Raw genomic sequence first — 25,951 nt, 5'->3', positions numbered from 1 at the left:
TAAAATGATTTAAGAGTGAGGGGGCAATTTGTTGAGAGGGAGCTATTCCAACAATTATTATTCATATATATAGACAGTCAAGAGTTGGACATTCATTGATGATCTGAAGGTTAAGGCGGCGCAGCTGAGGGTACAGAGGTTGTTGGTTCAAGACTGGCAGTCTTCAGGTAAGGGCGCTAAAACAATGTATGATTGAGGGGGTAAAATGATGTAAGAGTTGGGCTGCCAAGGGGGGTAAAATGACGTAAGAGTGGGGCTGCATTGGGAGGATTTTTTAAGAAATTGCAGCTCAAAACTCTTACGTCTTTTTGGGCTGCATTGGGCTTCCAAGGGGGGTAAAACGGTGTAAGAGTGAGGGGGTAAAAGACAAAATAACCCCCCCCCCCTCTTACATCTTTTTTTGGTCTGTCAAGGGGGGTAAAACGATGTAAGAGTTTGGTGGTAATTTCTCAATTACCCCCCAACTCTTACATCGTTTTACCCCCCTTGACAGACCAAAAAGATGTAAGAGTGGGGGGTTACTTTTTATTTTACCCACTCACTCTTACACAATTTTACCCCCCTTGGAAGCCCAATGCAGCCCAAAAAGACGTAAGAGTTTTGAGCTGCATTGTCCTAAAAAAATCCTCCCATTGCAACCCCACTCTTACATCCTTTTGGGCGGAAAAATTCAACCCGGGGAAATGCGCTGATACCCGGTGACAATATTTGTCAGTGGATAAATCTTACATCAACGTTTGGTAACACATTATTCGGATAATTATGTAAGGTTTTCCCCTCTGATAAATGTATATCTTTTTTTTTATCAACCGCTGGGTGTCAACGCATTTCTTGCATAATTTTCAATAATTTCAGCATTCATCTTACTCGTTTTCAACCGTTTTCCACGTTTTTGTTCCAACTAATTGCACGCAGAGAAATTACTCTGAATGTCAATTTTTTAAACCAGACATGAAAAACGTTTTCAAGATGGTTCTATATGATTTTTTTCCAAAACCCAAGCTAAGAAAATATGAACCAAACATGTTACAGAATTTTAGTTTTAAATTGTTGCAACCGCTGCTCTCCCAACCTTTTGAGACGAGGAAAATTTAACATCGCCCACTTCGTTTTAGCAGTTCCGAAAATTGCCCGATATTATGTTTTCGCAATCCGCGTTTGTAATTGTATATCCTTGATGCTCTTACCGTTACATTACAATTTGAGTTTGTAACTATTTGCTATGCGTATATTTTTCAAGATCAAATTGGACTTGGTTTTCCAGAGATGACACAGTCTCTTTATGTATATCAATTCAATCTGATCCGAAAACAAATCGAAGACAAAGATATATGCCTAGGACCTGTTATTGCAAGAATATTTGAAATTAATACTAAAATGGGCGTTGCTCAATGTACTCAAAGATGAAACACAAGAAACTGAGGTTTATAACATATAAATTGGAGCTCTTAGCGTACAAGAAACAGTAACACACTATTTACTACTCAAATCTCTCTTTTTTTGGAATAGTTTTCCTGAGTTACTGGAAAAAAGCGTCGTCTTCGGTTGTTGTTGTTGAGTGCCTAATGTACTGCTAGTTTGATCTCATTTTTTCCTCTTATCATGCGATTGTATTACTACCTGTAACTTAAACTATAACTACTGCTATGGCGTAAATGGTTGCTAAGACATCAAAAAACGACAAAATGACCACCAATTTTAAATGAGATTTCCCCTCTCAGTTTCCTTACGCTGATGAAATTTTTTTGACTTACGCCAGCTCAGCTCAAACAACTGTTCTTATAAACATTTTGTTATTAAAACATTTTTATTAATTTTTTTCTGATTGTGCTTTGGGACATTTATTCTAGGCAGAAAATTTTCAAATTGAATTTAAAAATTACTGGAGGACAACAATACGTTTTAATGTCAATTAAAATTGCAGGTAACATTACCTTCACGTTCTCACAATTCTTTGTCAATTCAAAACCAAAACCTGATCAATAGAATAAACGAATCTTTCGATTGCTACTTTAACAATGACGCCAGGGTTGACCTTGAGACTTCATCCAAATGCATATAAAGCATCCTCAATCAAACACAATCAATCAAAAAATTTTCGCTAGCATCCAATAAACTCGTTACCAGAACTACTGTATGTAACATTTTGAGATTGTACCATTGTGAGATCTATCTTTCAGTTCTATCTTTCAAACTAGAGAGCAATTTCAAGTTAAGGCAACTCCGGAAATAACTTCTTCTCTTCTCCTAACATAACAATCTCACCACAGCGCTCTTAAAAACAAGTTGAGACTTTCAACAATCTCATCACTAAACAAATTGAGACTTTCAATGAGTCAAGCACCACAGACTAAAGATTTCGAGGCTTAGGTGCGCGACCCTAGACCGCTCTGATCAGACTATTTTCCAGATTTTGCCCTCTTATCAGATCATCGTGCGGCAAAAAGCCCTCTGATCAGACCGTAGTGCGACCCAAGAAATTGGGCGACCATAGTGCGATCCAGAAGACCTCTGATCAGACCATCGTGTGGCCCAAATATTTCACGCGACTATGTTGCAACCCAAAATTGTGTACGACTTTAGCGCGATCAACGCTCCCTTTGATCAGACTCTTCCTGAATACATGTTATAATCCGTTGTTATTTGTTTAAAGCATTCAATTCAAACCTATCCACTACTCAACTTTAAATATAATTACTTAATATGTGTTGTTAATTTTAGGAAAAAACTAATTGATAGAAATATAAACAGATAGTCATATTCAAGTGCATACAACTTTTCTTTTGTGTATTCAAAAACAGTGAAAAAAAAACTGCATTTAAAATATGGTCAGTTAATGCTCTGTGGTCAGATTTTGGGGCAACTTATGTCCGAGACTTTGGTCTCTGATCAGACCTTAGTGCGACCATTTTCCGGACTTTTGTGTGACCTATTTTCAGACTATAGTGCGATTTTCCCCTCTGATCAGACCGTAGTGCGACCATTGTTCAGACCATGGTGCAACTCAAGCGTTTCCCAGACCATGTATTTTGGGTTGCACCAAGCCACCGGTGTGCGACTCAAATGGTCTGATTAGAGCAGTCTAGGGTCGCGCACCTAAAGCTGGGTTATAGCCGCCCGCTTTTAAGCTTTCTTCATGGTAAAAAAGCGATTCATTTCGGAAGATCATTCAAACCATTGGACTATATATTCTGAAGACTAGAAATTTTTCTACAAAGAAGTAGCTGTTACTGCTAGCATGAGCACCATTACTGGACACCACATATGATAATTGCACTTTTTTGTTTACATTTGCTGAATTTTTCAGAATAGCAACTGATAGAAGCTTTTGACTGCTCAAACGAAATCAAAATATTTTTGCATTATAATTGTAGAGATCCAAAATAGATAAGAATACATCTGCTATTATCTTTGGTTGCATTTGATAATTGATCAAAATGGTTGTTAATGGAAAAACATTCAAAATGTTTGCTCATCACCAAAACGAATTCCAGTCAGTTTAACGTTCATTGAAGTCATTAAGTTAAAAATCTCAGTTTTTATCTTTCCTTTTTGAGTAGGTGCCCTGCACTTTTTATTTCTTCGTTTTCCCGTGTAGTATTTTGAACCGAATTAGCAAATAGAGTCTATTAAATGATAATGACGCTTATGATAAAATATTAAAATTTTTATTAATAATATATATATATATATATATATATATATATATATATATATATATATTAAATAGCTGAGCTATATAAGAATAATTGCATATCATTTTCTCTGATGCGATTTTACGTATCATGAAACGCGCTCGATACAAATATCACACCACTGATGCCCTACAATAGTGCTTGCGCCCATCTCTGAGATGATAAGTAACTGTAACTTACTAGAGCACCATAAGTAATTTTGTTAACTGCTTCATAACAGAGTGTCAACGGTTTAAAGAAAAATCCTTAACATAGCCGAAAATGATCTAGTGATCAAAAGTTGTGTAAAGGACGTTGTTTTGGTCAGAACTTGGTCCGAGGAAATTTGCCAAAGTTATGTAAGAAAAGCGGCAACTCGCGTTGACAAGACGGAAAATTCGCCGCAATTTCTTGCATAATATTGACGACATTCAACCCACAATTATGTAGGAAAATTACGGTGAATTTTCCGACTTGTCAACACTATCTACCGCTTATACTACATAGTTTTGCATTGAAATTAGCGTAGATTGTTCAGAGTTTTGCAATAAAGTTAGCACTGATCTTACATAAAATCAACGCGTAGACTTCGGTGTATTGGCCTCCAACAACTGACCTCCTTCTTACTTGTCGCCTCTTTTAACACTGTGCCAACGAACTAGAGTTTGCTTTAGAACTGCAATCTTTATAAATTGCACGGTAACTTATAAAAATTTTGCATTTGTAAGTTTAGATCTTACATAAATTTGCATTGAATTTTGGCGTAGATCTTACATAATTTTTGCGTTGAAATTAGTGTAGATCTTTTTGTACTGTTGTTGGAACTGTGGTATACTTTTCTATGCTTTCAGTTTTTTCCAGTTTCTCATGTGCGCAACCAATTTTTGATTTTTCTAAAAAAAACCGCAATAAATTGTGCCTACCTACCTCATTCCATCATCCAACAACCCCCTCAACACGTTCCTTCTTCCACCACGTACCCCCATCCGCGTACCTCGCTCCATCACGTACCTACCCCCACCACTTTACCCCCCCCCCCCCCCCCACCCCCACGTAACCCCATAGAAAAAAATTGATTTCAATTTTTTCCAGTTTCTCTGGCACGCAAGCATTTTTTGAGAACCCCCCCCCCCGGATCGAGGTTTGACGGTAAATTTTCGTAAGAAATGCGGTGAAATGCGGTGAAAAAAACTAATTTTCACCGCATATTTCTTACATATTTTTGCGGTGAAGAATTTCGCGGTGTATTTTTGTAAGAAATGGGGTGAAATGTGGTGAATTATTTTTTTTCACCGCAATCACCGCTTTAACCGCATTTCTTACATTTTTTTGTCACAAAAGTCGATGCGGTGAATTTTTGTAAGGAATGCGGAGAATTTTGCGGTGCATTTTTGTAAGAAATGCGGTGAAATATTTATTTTCACCGCATTCACCGCAATCACCGCATTTCTTACAAAAATTTACCCAAAAACCTCGACTCGCCCCCCCCACATCCCTCCTAACTTGACCGCTAACGTATTACAAAATTACAACATTATAACATTATTAAAACACATTACAATATTAAAATCAACAGGCAAACAAACACTAAAATAAGTAAAATCTACGCTCAATTCAACGCAATATTATGCAAGATCTACGCTTAAAAACGCAGAATTATTTGAGATCGGCGATGGAACGTGAATGCCTAGAACTCATGTAATTTCTATGCTAATTTCAAAGCGAAATTACGTAAGATCTATGCTAAATTCAACGCAAAATTATTTAAAATTGGCGGTGAATGCGTTTAGTTTATATAAAGTCTAGGCTAAATCTAACGAAATATTATGTGAGATCTACGCTAAGTTCAACTAAACTTATGTGAGATCTATGCTTAATTCAACGCAAAATTATGTACGATTATCAATGAATGCGCAGTATTCTGTCCAACACTTCTATGCTTCGGAATCTTGGAAGTTGTGAAAGACACACTTCCAAATTAATGAAATTTTTGACAAGAGAAATTGAACAGGTTGTGTGCTGCCACTGCTGAATTGATAATTGCTGGCCCGCTGTTGTGGGCCAGCAATTATCAATTATGAAGTGCAACATTTTTGATACAGCCCGGGCCGAGGTGTCAACGCTAAAAAAAACGCAAAATTATGTAAGATTGGCGTTGAATGTGTTGAATTTATGTAAGATCTACACCTGAGCGTAGATCTTACATAAAATCAACGCATTCAACGCTAATCTTACATAATTTTGCGTTGAATTTTGGCGTAGATCTTACAAATTTAGCGATGAATTTTAGCGTAGATCTTACATATATAGCGTTGAATTTAGCGTTGATCTTACATAAATTCAACGCATTCAACGCTAATCTTACATACTTTTGCGTTGAACTTTGGCGTAGATCTTATATATTTAGCGTTGAGTTGCAGCGTTGATCTTACATAAATTCAACGCATTCAACGCTAATCTTACATAATTTTGCGTTGAATTTTGGCGTAGATCTTACATATTTAGCGTTGAATTTTAGCGTTGATCTTACATAAATTCAACGCATTCAACGCTAATCTTACATAATTTTGCGGTGAATTTTGGCGTAGATCTTACATATTTAGCGTTTTATTTCAGCGTTGATCTTACATAAATTCAACGCATTCAACGCTAATCTTACATAATTTTGCGTTGAATTTTAGCGTAGATCTTACATATTTAGCGTTGAATTTAGCGTTGATCTTACGTAAATTCAACTCATTCAACGCTAATCTTACTTAATTTTGCGTTGAATTTTGGCGTAGGTCTTACTCCTTTTAGTGCACTTTTGTAGTCCAAAATCCATTTCAGACCGTTTTACGATTTCAAATTTTTCAAGTTTTTTTTTCGAAAAATTAATTTTTTTACAGTTTCGCCCCCGTATACTGCACAGGTGAAAAAACTGAAGTCAGCAAAAAACCACTTTTTAGTGCTCTTTTATAGTGCAAAAACCATTTCAGACCATTTTAGGAATTCAAATTTTTTTCAAAACTTTCAAAAAAAAATAAATTTTTCCCAGTACGCCTCATTTTGTAAATGCGTTGAATATGCTAAGTTAAATACTACGCAAAATCAACGCAAAATATGTAAGGTCTACGCTAAATTCAACGCAAAATAAGTAAGATCTACTCTTTATAAGAATTGCGGCTCTTAAGGAAACCAAGGTACTGTGGCACAATGGTAGAAGAGGCGACAAGCAAACAGGATGTCAGCAGTTCGAGTCACATACAAAACTGGGGGTTAATAGTTCAAGTGGACGCTTTGATTTTTTGTAAGATCAACACTATATTCAACGCAAAAATATGTAAGATCTACGCTAAATTCAACGCGAATTATGTAAGATCTACGCTAAATTCAACGTTAAATATGTAAGATCTACGCTAAATTCAACGCTAAATATGTAAGATCAGCGGCAACTGGGGTTGACAAGTCGAAAAATTCACCTCAATTTTCTTACCTAATTTTGCGTTGAATGCGTTGAATTTTTGTCTTCAAATTCAACGCATTCAACGCAAAATTAACTAAGAAAATTGCAGTGAATTTTCCGACTTGTCAACGCTAGTTGCCGCTGATCTTACATAATTTTGGCCAAATTCCTCGGCCCGGGAGGACGAATAGCGTAATTGTGCTGCTGAAAATCAGGGACATCTTCGAATCTATAAAATTTAAATATAAATTCATTGACTGTCATTGGACATTCTTCAATAAATATTGGAGCTATCATAACCCCTGAGCATGGTTTTTTATGTACATTTGTGAAAATTGTCGTGAGAATCCAGGAAATCAGTGGTCAATTAATTAGAGTGGCGTTAAAAAAATAATCTTTATTTATCAAGAGTCCCGGTAAGTTGACTTTACTTTGCTTACTCTCACTGTCTGACTGGTAGCAGCGATCACGAAGTAACATCAATCTTGCCAAGTAAAACAGTTAAACAACCTTGATTTTAACCTGATGAAGTTAACGTGGCTGGTAGCATTGCATCACAAAAATTCGTACTAGAAATGCTCAATGAATATGGCAGTGCGTTCCGTTACAAGGTAATCAAATGCTATCTAATTACGAAAGCGTGATTTCTGTCATACGACCAACAGACCTTTCGCCTGAATGGATGATGTTATCTTTATTGGTCATCGTTTATAGGTGTTACTAATGGTTCCAATAGGAGGTGCAATGATCTCATGAAAGAGAAGTTAAAGAACTATTCTAGCTTGTTTAGCAGACTCGCCAAACTTAGCATGGTGTCCCTCGGAGTCTGAACAAATAATTAACAAATGGACTGCAACATAAAATGACCTTTATTGCAAGAAATTTGCCAGATTCTGAAGGTCTGATGCTTTAAACTGAAATTACAACCAACAAAAGTCCTATCCCTACATATTTGAACCATCCCTCTAACAATAACTAACCTGGGAACGTTATATCTCTCTTCCAGTTGAAGAAGGGGGACAAGGCATTCTTCTATCAAGGAAGACAGATGAAAAGAATATGAAAGATCCGTTCGGATATGTGAGCCCCTACTGAATCATAACAATGTAGATGTAAATTTTTAAATCGTCCTTAAAAAATCTATCAGAAAGTCAAAAAAGAAAAGCAGTAACAATTCCCGAGCAAAAAAGTGGCGTTGAAAGATCTCATCGAGATATAAGAGGCACCTTCAGTAGAGATAGCCATGAAAAGTGGAGTTTCCTGCTGGCTAAACGCACGTGCAAGGAAAAGATATCATTTCCATCCAACCAAGGGAGAGCTTCAAGATTGAATTGCCGTTAGGTATGGATTGGATCAAGTGAAATTGCCATCAACTTGCGCGTTTGGAGAGATTCTAAGCGCACGCTCTAAATTAGCCATCTACATTAGTCTAATTAAATCCATATTGTTCGACAACCATTTCAGTGAAGATTGCGAAGCTGTCAAAATTGTACCCAGTCTTCAAATTTTTGCAGGTGAACAGTTTGCAATTAGAAACACCACCATCAAGTTTATTGGTGGCAGAAGAGCTTGTCAAGGTTTGTCATAGACGTTTAACGTTTTACCAAACCATTTGAAGATAACTTATGAACAGTTCTCTACCGAGTTCCATTTGGGTCACAAAAACCAAGCGCTAAACGGATAGCAAATTGTCGTTAATTCCAAAAATTTTCTTTTGATAGCCGTACGTTTTTTGTTTTCAGCAAAAAATTACGATTCAGCGAAGACGAAAATGTCTGGAAGAACGCTGATGAAAACTTATAACAAAATTGCACCCATTTGAGACCATTGGGCAACTTCGATCGACACATTCAAACATTTTGTTTAATGTTTTTAAAATCGTTGAAAAGGAGCTAGAGTAGGCAAGTCGCTACATCAACCCTGACTGGTTTTCACAGTAATTCAAATCAGGTACTTTATCGAACGCCTTGCTGAATTTTGTAATGAAAGCATTTATTGCGGCGTTTCTCTAGGTGCTGAAAAGAAGGCATTGTCAATTAAAAAATAATCTGATTAAAAAAACGTACGATTTCGAACATTGCATCATCAGATTTGCTCAAAATTGTTTTTACAGTTGAGTAAAAAGATTTAAAAAAGTATGTAAACTTTTCATTGACTCTCTCTATTGATTTTGACAAAATGAGTAAAATCACAACAAGTTTTTGCAATTTTTTAATGATAAAGTCACTTTTACAACATTTTATGTACATTTAGTACACCACAGTTTCTTCAGTCTTTATTCCGGATTCTTTGAAATACCCCGTTAATTTTTTTCTTCCTCTAAGTGAGTGTTTATTTTTATTATTTTCTGCCATTTTTCTTTACTTGTTTGGGATGACAAAAATTTTGATTTATCATGTATTGGAATGAATTTCCAATTTGAATAGTCAACTTTTTTTGCATTTGAACTAATACTTCAATGTCAATTATCGCCCCCGGTACTCATCTCCATCTCTGTACCACAACAACCAACAAAATGTTGTCCCACAGCAGAATCTTTCTATTGATGTTCCTAAATTCTAGTAGTAAAGTGTCAGCTGGTTTGGCCAAAATAGATGGAATTGCATCCATTACATGTAACTTTATATACTACATGCGATTTCTGATTTTTATCAAAAGATGATTTCAGGTGCGCAAGCAAGTTCTTAATCTTCTCTTTGTGAAAATGATTTTGTATATCACATATTTGTATTCAGTCTAATGGCAAACTTTTGAGTGAAGTCTGTTCTGTAATAAACAAAAAAAGTTGGTTTAAGCTCTTTTTGTTGAGTATTAAAATTCTTTTGAGATGTTTCTTATTTTTGAGAGTTTCGATGTATTTTTGTGACTATTTTATCCATAGTCTCATAATAACGTCTCACAACAATAGAGTTATTGAAGACCACGCAGATGGGTACTGATTTTCAGTCCGGATCTCCTGATCTTTCCTCAGGCTACATCAAAGAAATGTTCTATTTACAATACCTTGAATCCTATTCTTCTAATGTTGTAACGGTGCAGAGCTACGAATATTTAAGTTTATGCTGGTATCAGTAAATTTCTGATACCAATGACAGCTAGTTGGTCTTTTATCGATTACGTTTATACTCGGATCTAGAACCGTTTATATTCTTTTCTTCAGAGTTGGGTGTCGCCGGAGTTGATTGTAAGTTTTTGTGAAGAATAGTCTAGGTAATCTAGAGGGTTCCCCTTAACAGCGCACAGTATGTCATCCACATACGTCTTGGAAAGTTTGAATTCCTGTACCCTCCGTTGTACTTTTTTCTGCGCAATACGAACAGATCCCTGCAATTTCCTACATGTTACCCCGTGTCAGTAGAACCTTGGCATTTTGCATGAAACCAGTGTTCACATGAATAAATTCGACTCCTTTCCCTCGGAATGTAACGCGCTGGTTACAATCAACGCTCGTCCCCTTCATGTCATGTGTTTTGTTCTCCCTTTCTTCAATTGGTTTTACAAAAAAAAATTCGCAAAAGATTTATAATGCCCCCCTCTATATTAGTGGTCGTATATTATTTGCAACCCCCCCCCCGACGCACGTGCAATATTTTTACATAATTTTTTACTATGTAATGACACGTGCTCTGTAACTGGGGGAGCATAACGCACTGGTGGGCGCAAACGGAAAAGATCCAAGAATTCATACACAATTTTGCCAAAAATTACGCCAGTGAAGCAACCATGTGTAAACCGTCCGAGTGAGTGAACCACATTTTATTACACTTAACGTGAACTTTCCTTACGGTTAGTCTCAGAAGACTCTTCATAGCTGACCTCTGAGACTCAGAAACGTCGTCCCTGGAGTACATTTCTTTAAGCGCATTTTTTACAAGCGCTTTAATTTTGTTGTTATTTGTGGGCAAGTAGTTTGTTAGCTCTTGTACACTGCTTGGTCAGTTTTCATTTCCTGAAAATGAGTTTTTGCTTTCTTTCATATCTGTTGTTTTCCTATATTTTTTGGGGTTGAGGAAATTCGTACATTTGTCTTAACTGATCTTGGACGTTGCTCGACTAGATATCTAAGTTAGCGAGTTTATGGAATCACCTTTGAACAGAACGTTGTTTGATTGGAAAGTGTTTAATCCATATGTTGAAAGTTACCCGAGAAGGATACCAGATTCCTACAAACATCGTTAGTCCGCCAAGAAGCTGAAATACGATCGAAGGATAATCAAAGTCGAGAACGTCACATTTTGTTAATCTCCTCCAGTACACGAGGAGGTCCTCTCTCCGCATCAAAAGCCATACTCAGATTTGATGCTATGAGCAGCCACAATAGATTTTTGTATTCGGACCTGATTACTTCCAATAGTACGAAAATAATTTTCGCGTAGTTCCATATTCTGCTTCTTTGGAGCACGTTCCATGCGTCGGCGCTATTATTATCATTATTATTATTATTACTATTATTATTATTTATTATTATTATTATTATTATTATTATTATTATTATTTTTATTATTATTATTGTTATTATTATTATTATTATTATTATTATTGTTAATATTATTATTAATATTATTATTGTTACTATTATTATTATTATTATTATTATTATTATTATTATTATTATTATTATTATTATTATTATTATTATTATTATTATTATTATTATTATTATTATTATTATTATTATTATTATTATTATTATTATTATTATTATTATTATTGCTTCCACAAACGTGAGGGCTGCTCGCGCAAAATTTATAGAATCGTACTAGTTTAAGTTTGTTAAGCTTATTTCATTTGAGGACCGACATTTTTCGCAGAGACAGATGAATTTTATGGAACACTTTTTTCGATACTGAAATAAATATTGAAGTACTTCCACATCGAGTTTAAGATTCGATATTTGAGTCCGACTGATTGAAAAAATTAACAATTGAATCAATGATTTTTGCTCTATATGTGGTTCGATAGAAAAAATTTGACAGCTGAATTTCTTTTTCAATTTCAGGCAACACAAACCAAAAACTTGACCGTCTTTGCACAATATAAATATGCTCGCTGATGTTGAACGCATAATAATTGTTTACCAATTTCGATAGCAAGAGAAGATCTGTTAGCACAATGTAATAGTTGAGAGGTAATAAGTTCAGGGATCTTAGTCGTTCGCAATAATTAAGGCTCGGTGGGATCCATTTCGAAACTCTTTTTTGAGATTTTTCAAGGAGTCGCATGTCAAATTTTGAAGGCATATAACAGTTAGATCCATAGATTGAGATTGGAATAAGCGTACCCTTATAAAGATTTAGTTTTGCAGTAACCGTCAGAAGATTTGATGTGTTTCTTTTAATTTGGTGGAATAATTTATTGGCTTTACGAGTCCGCAATTCTACATGTTCCTTCCAAGTGAGACTGTCGTTCATAGTGATTCCAAGGTCTTCCACAGATCTTGATTGTTCCAGCGACCATTGACCCAATACCGGAATTAATCTCGACTTGATATTGAAATTTATGTACTGACGTTTCGATAAATTGAAGCTGATAATGTTTTCGTAACTCCAACGCAATATTGAATCTAGATCTTGTTTGATTCAGTGTGCGTTTCCAAGATTTTCATTATATGATTTTTTCAGATTGTCAGCAAAAAGAAAAACCTCGGAGTTGAAAACAGTTTCAGTTAAGTCATTAATGAAAATAAGAAAAAGTAGGGGTCCAAGTATTGAGCCCTGAGGTACACCCGAGTTGACCGGCGAATGCTTGGATTTTAGATTTCCAATTTTCACGCATTGCAGTCTGTCGCTCAAGTAACTCTTCAAAGTCTTGAACAGCTTGCCACCTATTCCAATGCAATTGATCTTACGTAAGAGTATTCCATGATCAGTTTGGTCGAAAGTTTTGGAAAAGTCAAAGAGAAATGAGCTATTTCTCGATTGTTCTCAGAACATAATTTGTATATCTCATCTAAGTAGGTAATCATTTGAAGAATAACTGATCTTCTTTCACGAAAACCGTAGTGTGAATCAGTTATGAGTCCCTTGAAAAATTGACTATTGAGCCATACAAAAATTTTTCTTGAACTTTTGAGACAATGCATAATAATGTTACAGGACGATAATTTACCACATCTGCTTTCATTCTTTTTTTCTTAAAAATTGGGCTAACTGCTCCTATTTTCCACGCACTAGGATAGGTTCCGAAGCGCCTAAAATTTCTGAGTAACTCAAAGATGGATTTCGTATGTACTTTTGCGCATTTACTGAGGACAACTGCTGGCAAGTTATCAGGCCCACATGATTTTGATACGTCTAATGACCCAAGAAATTCGACTATTGCTTCCTCCGTCACAGTAAAGTTGTTCAAAATTTTTTTTCAATCAAACTGTTTTTGAAGACCGATGAGACGGTGAAAACTGAACAGAAATATTTATTAAAAAGAGAGGCTTTCTCAGCATCACAGTTTTCTACATCTTTGTTCCATTTAACCTCTGGCGGAACTGATGGTCCTTTTCGTAAGCTTTTAAATTATTTGTACATGGCTTGAGAATTCCGTGAGTTGAAAAGCTTTGATTCGTAATTTTTCTGGTCTAGGTCTACAGCTTCTGCTAGACTGTTTCTCGACGTTTCTCTCTTGAGTCTCAACGAATCATTGTTGGCTAATAAATTTTGTTTTCTCTGAAGCGTGTGAAGATTTATCATTAGATGTGATGTCGCAGGCGTGATCCAGGGGGGGGGGCAAGTTAGATCTATGCTTACTCCGTCTTGGTGTGAATTTTGTGATCGCCTCGAATAACCAATGATACCACTCGCTGAGCATCCGATCGCAGTTGCTATAACAAGTAGGATTAAAAGGGTCAGGTCTCAGATTTTCCTTCAGACCAATGTAATCGCATTTACACAGGCTCAAAATTTTGTGCAATTCGGTTTTCTCGTTAAAAATTTGATCAAGTGTGTTTTTACCACAAGTGGGAAAGAAAACAACGGGAATAAAATTTTGGCAATCAAATAGATCGACCAATTGTTTCTTTTATAAGGAGACTCTAGTGTTTGCCAATCGACAGAAGGAAGATTAAAATCTCCTACTACTATGACTTTTATCTCTCTACACTCATCGTTGTCTAGAAAGCAGAAGAAAGAGATGAATTCGTCAATTGTGACTCGGTATTTGCTGTTACTAGGAGGGTTATACAAGCACAAAATAAGTACCTTTTCATCATTAACGGTTATGAGCGCACCTGCAAACGCAGATTCGTAACATCAATTGGGAAAAAAGTAATGTTGTTCCGCACGCCAATCATAACACCTCCATGTCTGCTCTTCAGATTTGCATTTCTTTCGCTTCTGTAAAGCTGATAATTTTGCATGAAAAGATCACTATCGCTGATGTCAGCTGTCAACCAAGTTTCAGTTAAAGCGATGATGTCATATGCAGAGGTTTCAGCAGCGACAGCAAACCTTCTTCGACGATCTAAATTTAGGAGGCTTCTTGTATTGAAAACTAAGCAGCTAAGAGAATGTTGTAGTCATTTTTGATTACGCGGCAGTTTCAAAGCATTTTCGTCTTGGCTCGTTAAAACCAGGTCTTTTACTTTTTGACCCTTAAAGTATAGCTGCTGGTTTTTCATACGGATCTCTAATTTCGAAGCTCCACTGGCTATTAGGGCACGCCTTTTGAGTAGCATTGATTTCTCGACCTGAATTTCTTCTTGGTTCAGAGCTCTTGACAGAAAGATAGGAAAATCAGAATCGACCAGCTTCCGTCCTTTTGCGAGAAGCTTTCTCACTTCCCACGGACTGCTTACCGTTACCAACATGGTTCATGGCTGCGTCCGATTTGGATTCTGCTATGCAGTAGAAGGATCGATGGGAACCATTGTAGAAAAAGGGCGGCTGCTGTCCTATATGTCCCAAATTTAGTTAAAATATTGTTTTAATATCAACAAATTTGATACTTATTTCTATTACTCATATCTATTTTGTTCATAATTCGGCGGATCGTGTTTCTGGCTTTTGGTGCTTTAATTTTTGACTAATTTGACTTAATCTTTATAAATGTATATAGGAGTTGACGTGCGGCCCCCGAGCTGACTGACGACACTTTTAGGGGAAGGGCTTTCTTTCCTAATGTGGGAGTTTGTCAATAAACGATTTTGTGATAAGAACGTCTGCACTTGGCGACACTTGGCACAAACGAAGATCCTAGATATCACAGTAATTTTTTTGATACCTAGGAATTTATCTATTTTTTTGGAGAAACACGGCGAAACTGAGGTGGCGATAAAATCTGTTAAAAGCTCTTTTGGATCTTTTCTGTCTGTGCTCCTCTCAGCTTAGTGGGTGCATATTATTTACACCCCCAAGATACCCTTGCAATAATTTTACATAATGATTTGCTATTTAATGGCCCGTGCTCTGTAGCTGGGGGTGCATAACGTACTGGGGGGGGGGGGGGGGCACAAAATGAAAAGATCCGCTCTTCGCATTATAAGACTTTTCAATGTAAAAACTGAAATACAGGCAGAGGAATTGAAAAGGGTAGAATTCTTTTCAGGAGTGCTAGATGCAGAAGCAGGCCTTGCTTCGACTCTCTTCGGTATCGATGCTCATCATAGAATTCATCATCCGCACCATTCCCACATCACAACTTTCAGTCATGGTCACCTTATTACCACAGATACATCTGGAAGATCGAAAAGGATGCGAACCAGTTTCAAGCATCATCAATTGCAGGCCATGAAGCAGTATTTTAACGCCAATCACAATCCGGACGCCAAAGACCTGAAATCATTGGCACAGAAGACTGGATTAACGAAGCGAGTTCTTCAAGTGAGTTAATAAATAAGTCTTTCAATGAGTTGGGTGTACGGATGTAATGGGAAAGACCCGAAATTTCTTACCGGTTTGTGCATTTCTGAATAGTCTTTGATCAACATAATGTTTGCTGTATTACAGGTTTGGTTCCAAAATGCTCGCGCTAAATTCAGACGAAACCTGATGCGTGAACAAAACCAAGACATGAACTCAAGTCTTTCCGAAAAAAGTTTAGACGACGACCTCCTTGGCGACGAGTTAAGTAGGCGAGATCTGTGTTCGATGAATGGAAGCGAGGGTGGAACCGACAGTAATTTTGGTGAACTGGACGAGTCTTTTTCGGATACAGGTGATTTCGATGACGAGAGTTTGATGTCATATTCGCCAGATTCAAGCACTGAGAGTTTGGGCGGAGGAAATGGCGCGGACAACGTCGAGGAGGAGGATGATATACCACGTGAATAAACTCAGACTTCAGAATTACTTCCATCGGTCATAGTCAAACAGCGAACTTGCTAAGATCTTCTTTTCCTTTGCAATTTTGAGCGGATGTGAGTCAGGTACTAAGAATTTGATGAGTCCAACTGAAGTTTAAAAATTTTCTGTAAGTATTTTTAACTGCACATCATAATTTATGTCATCATAATTTATCAATTTTTGATCCTTAGTTTTATATTAATGTTGCCAATATTGTGTATAATATAAATGTTCCTAATGTTTCCAATATACTCCAATTCTGTTCTCAATTTAAATTGAATTGTGGATTTTACTGGTAAGAGTTGACGAAGTAGATACTTAACCTAAAGTCGTAGAGGTACAAAATTTAGATGTAGTAAACACGTTTCTACTGGTCGTCTGACAGCAAGCGGAACACGAATGATTGTATTAAGCGTTTATTTTCTTTGCGTTCTATAAAGCTTTGAGATTGAATGATTCACTGAATCAGAATATCAGTAAATTTGAGCAAAGTTTTTATTTTAAACGTGAGCTAAGTTCAACTTTGATTACATATTGGTTATGAACGGGCAAAGCGAGTCGAAGAAAGTAGTCTTAATTGACATGGATGGAGTTATCGTGGACTTCGAAGCTGGATATAGAAATGCCGTTACTCAAACTATTCCTGAAGTAACTCCAATTCCTCGCGAATTAAGGAAAAGCTACTACGCCAATTTGCAGTATGCTGCCCTTTACCCAAATATAAAAAAGAAATTCCATGACATTTCGAAGCAACCTGGATACTTCAGTGGACTTCCGATAATGCCAGGTGCCAAAACTGGAGTAGAAAAATTGTGCCAGTACTTTGATGTTTTCATTTGCACATCACCTATGAAACGATACACAAATTGTGTTTTGGAGAAGTATCTATGGGTTGAGGAAAATTTCGGATTCGAATTTACAACGCGGGTGATTTTAACGCGTGATAAAACGCTTGTTCACGGAGATATTTTGATTGATGACAAACCCGAAATTGAGGGTGTGAAAGACCCTAGTTGGACCAGAGTTGTTTTTGACCAGCCGTACAATGAATGGGTTGACACACCTTTTAGAATGCACAGCTGGGAAGATACTGATAAACTTATTGAATTTATTGTCGCTCTTAGTAGTAATTCTAATGATAAATTGTAATTTTTTTAATTGAAAACTGCTGTCCGATTTCTTTTCAGACCAAACCTGAAGGCTAATTTTTTTTATTGCAGGTACGAATACCTTTAAGAATTTGTAACGTGCTTTTGTTATTCTTGATTGTAACTGATCGTTTTACAAAAAGGGGTCGAAAAAAATTAAGAGGACAACTTAGGAAAGAATTGATGCAGAACAATCCCGATGTCTCTCACAGAGGATTTATTGTTAGATCTGTAAGATCTGTCGTTTGTGATACTTTTGCTTGTGAAGGTCACCTAGAGCTCTTGTTAACCCACGTCAAATGATTTCTGAACTTTCTTCAGGGCGATTAAACGAATTTAAGCAAATCCCCTACCTTCGAAGTGATTTCGTTCAAAAGATTTTCCTAAAATTTAGCTCGGCTGAAGCTTTTATGCCCTTAAATAATTAGATCTATTTCTTTGAAAGACAAAACCAGCTGACTGGTTAATGTCTAAAACGCCCAAATAATTAGAAAAACATTGGAAGTTTAGATTAGGGTTTTTGCGAACATTTATACAAAAAAATTTCAGACAAAGTAGCACAACGGGAAACATTTTTCGACCCCTTTGTTCCTGTTTGTTAAAATAATGAGTAGGGAAAATAAGAAAATATTCAACCGTCTTCCAGCGTTAGTTTTTTTTTCTCAAAAACCAACCAGAGGATGACCAATTATTGTAAGCGTGCCTTTTTTAATGCGAAATTTTCCTGGCCGTTTTTGCACTTCTGTTCTGGAACATTTTTCTTTCAATTTCACTTTTTGATTGACTTCTCATTAGATTTTGTGGCTTGCATTCAGAAATTAATTGCTCTGAACGACTATAGTGGGAGCTCTAATCAATTGCAGCCTGCTTCAGTCGGGGGGGGGGGGGGAGCCTAAATGGGACTAAGAAGTTCAAGAGTGGGCTTGAAATAACCACATTCGAGATTAACATATACACTATTAAGATTTAAAGTAAAAAATTACTAAGTTTCGGCATTTTTTGCATTTGACGTTTAGTATTAAATTGCCCGCAATTGAGTTCAGCTGCTTGAAATTGTGATTGAGAGAAAATTTTAGACCACGCGAAACGCAAAAATTCAAGGGTGTAAAAGTCACTCGAAAAGTCAAAACCGTCAAGCGAAAATTTTGCATAAAAAAGACACACACGTTTACACTAATTGCTATGAACTTCGTTCAAGAGCAATTAAACACTTGTTCTAATGGACGAAAATCTCGAAATTTTTAAGCATTGTAAGTTTTTAAAAAAACAATTTGTCAAAGCAATTAACTGGTTATGACAATGAAAAATAATTTACAATTGAGGTTGTTGAATAATCCGCAAGCTTCGAAGAGTTGCAACTGGCACAAGAAAAACGCAATAATAGCTTTGGACAAGAATTGTATTTGCTCTTGAATGGAGTTAAGCCATCAATGTGAACGTGTGGCTTTTATTGCGAACGTTTAGGTTGACCGTTTTCTTTTAGAACGTGCTAAAAAAGTAATTGTGCATGTAACGTAGTGGCTGAAGTTCCGTCTTTTGCTTTTTCATGCGACAGAGTGAATTAACTTAAATTTTGTGAATGCCATTTTGTCTATTTGATGACAGACTTATCACCTTCAAAGTTAGTCACGTCCTTGGTTTAAAATTTGAGGATGATGACATTCTGTACTTTGTACATCATTTCTTGAACAAATCAGTCAAAATCAGATTAGGATGTGTCCTGAAAATGCAAAACACTCTTCAAAAATGATGGCAGAACGGATTTTCGTGAGATAGCAGAACGGATTAAATTCTTTGTCATAACCTGAAGAATCAGACCTTATTTTCGGAAAAAGGACAAATATCAACAGCATGAGTTTTGCATTCCTCAAAGCAGTACTAGATCACTTCTCCAAGTCTCAGTGCTCATTTTTGTACTGACTTATATGCACTTGAATTGAATGTTTGAAACTACTCTGAAGCCTAAATTACATTGTGAGCGATTTTTAGAAAAATTGTTAGAAAATTTGCAGTATAGCTGAACTCAAAAACTGGCTTTTTTAAATTGTGCTATGCGTCAGTTATAAACTTGACTAGCGCAAGAAATGGTGCAAAAAGTATGCTTCCTTACATTGAGACGGAGGCAAAGATATAAAACCAAATTTGATTTGTTATCGTCTGCAGCGGTAATTCACGTTTCTTGCTTGATAATAATTTTATACTTCAAATGGCAACTGCTCAAGTGCTTATCAGAAAGAAGAATTTCTACATTTGAGGCAACGTTTAAAGGATGTCTTATTGTCAATGATCGTCGGACAAGAATTTCGAAGGAATCGCAAGTTAAATAGACTTTTGGTGCAGAAGTAGTTAAATGTCACGAAGTCAATAAATGTAAGTTAAATAACAAAGTCATCTGTTCGAAGTCTTCAAACTTATCATTTTATTACACAAATATGTCATTCCTTTGAAATGCAACATTTTTCATTCTCCGAATTTCAACTTTAGGTTTAAGTTATTTGCTGCGAACAGATCTGTCAAGGCAGAGCAGAGGTACGAGTTATTAAGAGCAGAGTACGATTTATTCAAAAAGGGGAGCGCGAGCAAAGCTAACACGGTTACTCATTTTGGTTCTACTCTGTGGTTAAGTGCCATTACAAAATCGACTTTTGGCAGTTGTATTACTCGATTTAGAACAAACCTTTAACTGCACAAATTGGACTTGTCAACCATCTCGGAATCAATCAAGTGGGAAGCCGGATTCATGTGATTGTGCATCTAGCTTCGGATCAGAAAAAGAACTTCATCTTAAATATCCCCAGACCTATGTGGGTTGAATCATCAGGAAAACAGGATCACGTAAAAAAAACTGGTATTTTTGAAATTTTATTAAGGGGTAGTAGAATCAAATGATTCCGTGAAAGGTCAACATTAGCCTTCCGCAAAATAAAATTTTGGCGAAAAACATCGATTTTGAAAACTTTTGGTAGATTAAACAAAAATTCGAAAAAAAGTTAATGTAGTCGGATCGTAGATCAGAAAGGAATCTCTGATATAGAGAAATTTGAGAGAGGATGCTAAACTGTTCAATTTTGAAAACTTTTGGTCAATTTTGATGCAATCCTAAAAAATATAGAATATCAATATTGAATATTGAAAAACCGTATTTTCACGCAAAGAACCGTCCAGTTTACTGGATTTTGGTTCCGTATACAGTAGTTTGAAAAAAATGACCGGAAATAGAAAAAAATTGAATAAAAGTATAAAAATTTTGAGAAGTTTGTCGGAAAATCATTTTCCCAACAAAAAAGTTTGTAAATTGAGTGAAACTCAATGAACACAAAAAGTTGTGAAAATTTTCACAACCTCCGGCCCACATTAAAAATTATTGAATTCCCGTTGATCGTTTATGTACCGTTTCGTACGCTTCCTTTTCGTCCTTTCGCTCTTCAATTTTCAAGTGTTCCTTTTTTTCAATAACGTTGCTCCTCCGAAACTTCTCTTTTCGTTTTCTCCGTCTACTTTTCCGGATTTCGATGTAGTATGTCATATATGATGTAGTATATCTTTGTTGTAGTATGTTTTGAATGCTGGTTCGTTGTTTTGGTCTCATAGCCTGCTAGGGTGTGACTTAGTTGATCCGCGAGTTACGGCTGGATTGTCTTTTGACTTTTTCAACTTTACTAGCTTACTAGCCCTCCTGTTGTAATATGTTGATTTTGCTGCTGTATGTTTGCGTGTAACGGTATGAATATTAGCTAGTTTGGTCTTTTTGCCGTCAAGGGTGTGACTTATGCTTATTCTCGAGTTACGGCTGGATTTTTCCTTGACTTTTCCAACTGTCGTAGTCTGCAGATACACTTTTGTAGTTTTATTAGTTGATCTGTAGATTGTTTAATATTGTTAGTATGTTGATTTTGTTTGGTTTGGGTATTGCTGGGGTGTGACTTAAGTTTAATGTGGAGTTACGGCTACTAAATTTCTTGACCTTTTCATCTTTTTAGTATACTACTTCTTTGCCGTAAATTAGTTTCTTATTGGTATACTAAGCCCCATAATGAATTGTTCTAGCTTGTTTTGCAGTAGCTTCTCTTCTTATTCTTAGGGTGTGACTTAAGTTTGTTCTGAAGTTACGGCTATTTTGTTTGGTTTAGTTTGCTGCTGTGGTCTGCTAGCATAGTTCTTCCCCTCTCCCTGCTCGTTTCCCGCCCCCTTTTTCCCCTAACGTCTCACCATTTTCGTTTCTCGCTCGACTTCCCGTTCTTCCCGTTTCGGCTTCGTCGAGCATTGCTCGAACGACTTCTCGTCCGTCCCGTTTCCACTCCGTCGCGCGTTGCTCGCTCGATGTCCCGTTTGTCCTTCGTCTCCCGCCGCTTTGAGCGCATAGCGTTCAGCGCTCCGCTTCTGTTTTGGACGGGCACTGTGTGCTTGACGACTTTTTCTGCTCTTTGGGCGTCTGATTTACAGACTGTCTCCAGTGTGCTGTTTTTGCTGTCTTTTGTGTTGGGTTTGTTTTGCGTTGGTTTTGTTTGTTTAGAGTGTGCGTATAATAGATAACCGTGTGCAGTGGTAGTTTAGCTGATTTTTTCGAAATAGTATTATCGTGATGTCTAATAGTCTGGATCAAAAGATCATGAAGTTGTACGCTGTCAGGTGAAAGCGTGAAGCTGAATTGCATGCTTTATTTGAAGATGTGTTTCATTGTATAAATAGTCAAAGTAGGCGAGTGAAAAATTAACGCTTAGAAACAAAATGCAACGAAGCCTTTATGAGTGTTGTAGACAAAAATGAGGACCCGATTGCGTTTGCTGGAAAAGCGGAGGATGCATGAGCACCTGATCCTTCATTAGAGTCTTTCTTGGAGGCAATGACAACTAAGAACGACAAGATTCTCACTTCAGCACGAAACTACATCAAATCTCTAGGGCTTCCATTCGTTCTAGAGTTTCCTCACTCATGGCCTCGTCAAAAACACCTAGTCAGCGTAAACATTATTACGTAATTGCTAAAATGAAGCGCGAAGAAATTGAAAAACAGAATGAGGCAGCCATTTGCCTTGCTAAACAGAAAAAGCAATTGGACTTAGGTGAACTGGAGGAAAACAACAGTAAACGGTTGGCAGAGGCAACTCTGCAAGAGTTTGAATTGCTGGACGCTGTTTCCAAAGGTAGCCACTCTGAAACAACTGCAAGTGCCAGAAGCTCTATGAGAAGTGAAAAAGATGTCCAGGACTGAATCAACACCTCACTTGCTTTTAGTTTTAACAATGAGGAGAAAGCTGGTGCACCAGAGGTTACGAAAGACCCTCCATAATACCCTAGCCACAACAACGGCGAAGCAGTGGAAGACCGCCACACTGAAATATCAAGGCATTCTATTCCAAAATATTGTCGAGGCAATTACGTTTTAAGCAATGAGACCTTGCAGCAACTCGATCCTTATTATATTCCACCTGAGAATTTTTTGGCTGCTTCTAACAAACAGGCGTCGTACCAGGCGCTCCTACGGGCGCAAATGAATCAAACAGGCCATCAACTCATGGCGCTTCCGAGCCTAACTAACCAAGGAACCGCAGATAACCACCCGCCATCTGTACACGCCCCAGGGGCTTCTTCACCGCCCGTTCAACAGCCCGTTTTACCACAGCCTTTCGCACAGCAAATTGATCAAAATAATTCGTCCGAGTTTTTTTCACACGCTTAACTTCAAATTTCACAATCTAGGGGACATGAAACATCAAGTCTGCCTGAGAACAATTCGGCCCAGCGTATATGCTCCTGGCAACACTTTAATTTTGTTCCCTGAGCCCCAAACGACGCTCTTCCTCCTTTTCCGAAAACAAATAATCTACTCCCCGAAATGAATATTCCCTTGCTCCCAAGCGCCACACCAAGTCCAAAAACAACAGCACAACTCCGAACCCACTCATCCCAATGCCCCTACCATCTGGAACCCAGTGTTTGCGCCTAACCTCACTGCTCCCATTTCACACGCCCCCACGATCAATCAGCCTCCCGTCCACAACATTTTTCAAAATAACACTAACCGAGTACACAAAGTCGTACGTCGCGTTGCTACTACTGTTCCAAATATGACAAATATCCCTATTGGCCAGCAATTTTTGCCAAATATGAGTAATTGGCGTTTTCCACAGCACAGACCGTCATTAGTCAACCAAGACACTACCACCGTGAATAGGGTGCCTCCAAATGTACAGGCACATGTCGTACCCTCAAGCACTAATGTTCCACTACGAATATATCAGAATTCACACCTTTTGATTGATTTGAAATCACCATCAGGCGCACAACAGGAATACCCGATCGCAGCTATTAGTAATGTTGCACCTGGTCTAGCCACTCCAGTTTTTCAGCCAACATACCCTTATGTTTGGCCTACGCCGTTGAGCTGGAGTGGTCCGCAGGTGTCTGCACCTGCCCTTCCGATACCGGACAATGCGTCATTGATTAGGGAATTAGTTGATACAATAACCAGCAGGAAAAATGACCCCTTGCCCGAATGGAAACTTGCTCTGTATAATGGCGATCCATTACAGTAGCATGAGTGGTATGGTCAATTCAAAAGCGCGATTGACTCGCAGTCGCTCACTGATTACCTTAAATTGACGTTCTTTAAAACATTCGTCACCGGTAAAGCAAAGATTGCAATCGCCGAGTTTGCTTACTGTGGTTTAATGTACAAAGATGCACTAAGGACTTTGGAACGTAAATTTGGCCAGCCACAGGCATTCGTAAGTGCACATTTGGATAAACTAAGCAACTTTCCGCCCCCTAAAATGCATGCTAGTTATAGCACCACTAACTATTCTGCAGCCATATTCAGCCTCGTTGGGGCTTTCAAGTCACTATCATATGATGCTGACTTGAAGAGCGCTTCCCTACTTAACCAAGCGGTACAGAAGTTACCACCAAATATGAGAGTCATGATCGCTCTTTACGGTTAAAAGGCACCGAGTTGAGCATACCCTACTTGACTTTAACGACTGGCTAAAAGAAAAGGCTGAGAAGCACGATCTCATGAAACAAAGCACAATCAAGGCAAAATCTGAAGATAGCAACACTTCAGTAACCATGACCAAAAGAGCCTCAAAAGTGTTTGCAGCAAATTCACAACAAAGGGAAACAAGGAAGCAATGCCATCTTTATCCACAAACAATTACTCTTCCTGCATTTTATGCAAAGGTAACCACCGGCTATGGAAGTGTCGAGTTTTCAGGAAAAAGACTCCAGCCCAGAGAGCTAAATTGGTGGCGGATATTAAAATTTGCTTTTCGTGCTTACGGGACAAGCACACATTCCGCCAGTGCCCTCAACCAAGAAAGTGCCGAGCAGAAGGGTGCAATAGTTCGCATAATACACTATTGCATGGAGTAAAAAGGGTTTTCCCAACAAAACATTCAACAAACCCCAATACTATCCAGTCGTCTTGCAACACAGGTCAGAGTGAAGCAACTACTAGTGAACAGCCGCCTAATAAAAACACAGCAATGTCATCAGCTGCTGACGTTAAGGGGCTCCTTCAGGAGACTGAATTGCAGTTGGTAAATTCATTCGGTCTAGATACCAAGGCTTTAGTTTTGCGTGATACCGCCTGCAGTAACTCTTTGGTGGTCGGCAGTCTCGCAAATAGACTCGGTTTGCAGGGTAAAGCACTAATGCTCACTGTCAAGGGTATTAATAACGAAGAGGTAGTTGATACTAGGATTGTTGAAGTTACTGGGAAACCAACAGAACATCAGAATTTCGAACCATTCACCATCAACCCTTTCGTTAAAGAGAGTCTGAACGTCGGCTAAGATTTAATTAATGTACAGGCCCTGCAAGAGACTTACTCAGACCTGGCAGTCCTTGATCCCGTTACCTATTCCTACGAAGACATTGAGATGATACTCGGACAAGATGTCTATCATGCCATTCGCCAGTTAGAATACTTCTCTGCCGATGAGAAGCGTTCACCCGTTGCCAAAGGCTTACCCATATGTTGGGTCTTAAGAGGTCCATTACCATCAAGCTCGTGTTTAATCTCAACGTGCTTTAAATTGAAAATCGATCATGGCAATGAATTAGCAAGTCAAGTAAAGTCATGGTACGACATTGAATCATTCGGGGGCAAACAAGCAGGTCGACTCCAGATCTGCAGCAGACGCAAGGGCTCACGAGATCTTGAGAGTAACACCATACACAATGGCCTTACATACGATGTCGGAATGCTGTGGGCAGCAGACAACACCAAGCTCCCGAATAATTACTTCTCCCCTGTGCAACCCAAATCTCGAAAAACGGTTGGCCCAGGATGAAGACCTTAGAGAGAAGTAAACTAGTACCATCAAAAAAGATCTAAATAAAGTGTATGTAATTGAGGTTCCGGACGCTCACAAGGTTGAGAATCGGTCCGATAAAGAGTGGTACCTGCCCC

At 37.7% G+C, this 25,951-nt stretch overlaps 2 protein-coding genes across 2 annotated transcripts in view; both read left to right on the top strand.

Moving 5' to 3' along the window:
• LOC142347885 (protein apterous-like) overlaps positions 1-16,678 on the top strand; it is a 38,260-nt gene extending 21,582 nt beyond the window's left edge. Inside the window, exons 5-6 of the mRNA XM_075399039.1 lie at positions 15,655-15,929; positions 16,056-16,678. Of these exons, the coding sequence (XP_075255154.1) occupies positions 15,655-15,929; positions 16,056-16,379 (599 nt within the window). The 3' untranslated portion in view covers positions 16,380-16,678. The remainder of the gene's footprint in view (positions 1-15,654; positions 15,930-16,055) is intronic.
• A 127-nt stretch (positions 16,679-16,805) lies between these two features.
• On the top strand, positions 16,806-17,567 carry LOC142347886 (5'(3')-deoxyribonucleotidase, cytosolic type-like). The gene has a single exon (XM_075399040.1). It carries the CDS (start codon positions 16,932-16,934, stop codon positions 17,538-17,540), a length of 609 nt encoding a protein of 202 aa, XP_075255155.1. The 5' UTR covers positions 16,806-16,931; the 3' UTR covers positions 17,541-17,567.
• Positions 17,568-25,951: the final 8,384 nt, after the last annotated feature.

This window comes from Convolutriloba macropyga, chromosome 10, assembly GCF_964194025.1.
Source record: "Convolutriloba macropyga chromosome 10, txConMacr16.3, whole genome shotgun sequence".
NCBI lineage: Eukaryota > Metazoa > Xenacoelomorpha > Acoela > Convolutidae > Convolutriloba > Convolutriloba macropyga.
This window is presented reverse-complemented; position numbering and strand designations above follow the sequence as displayed.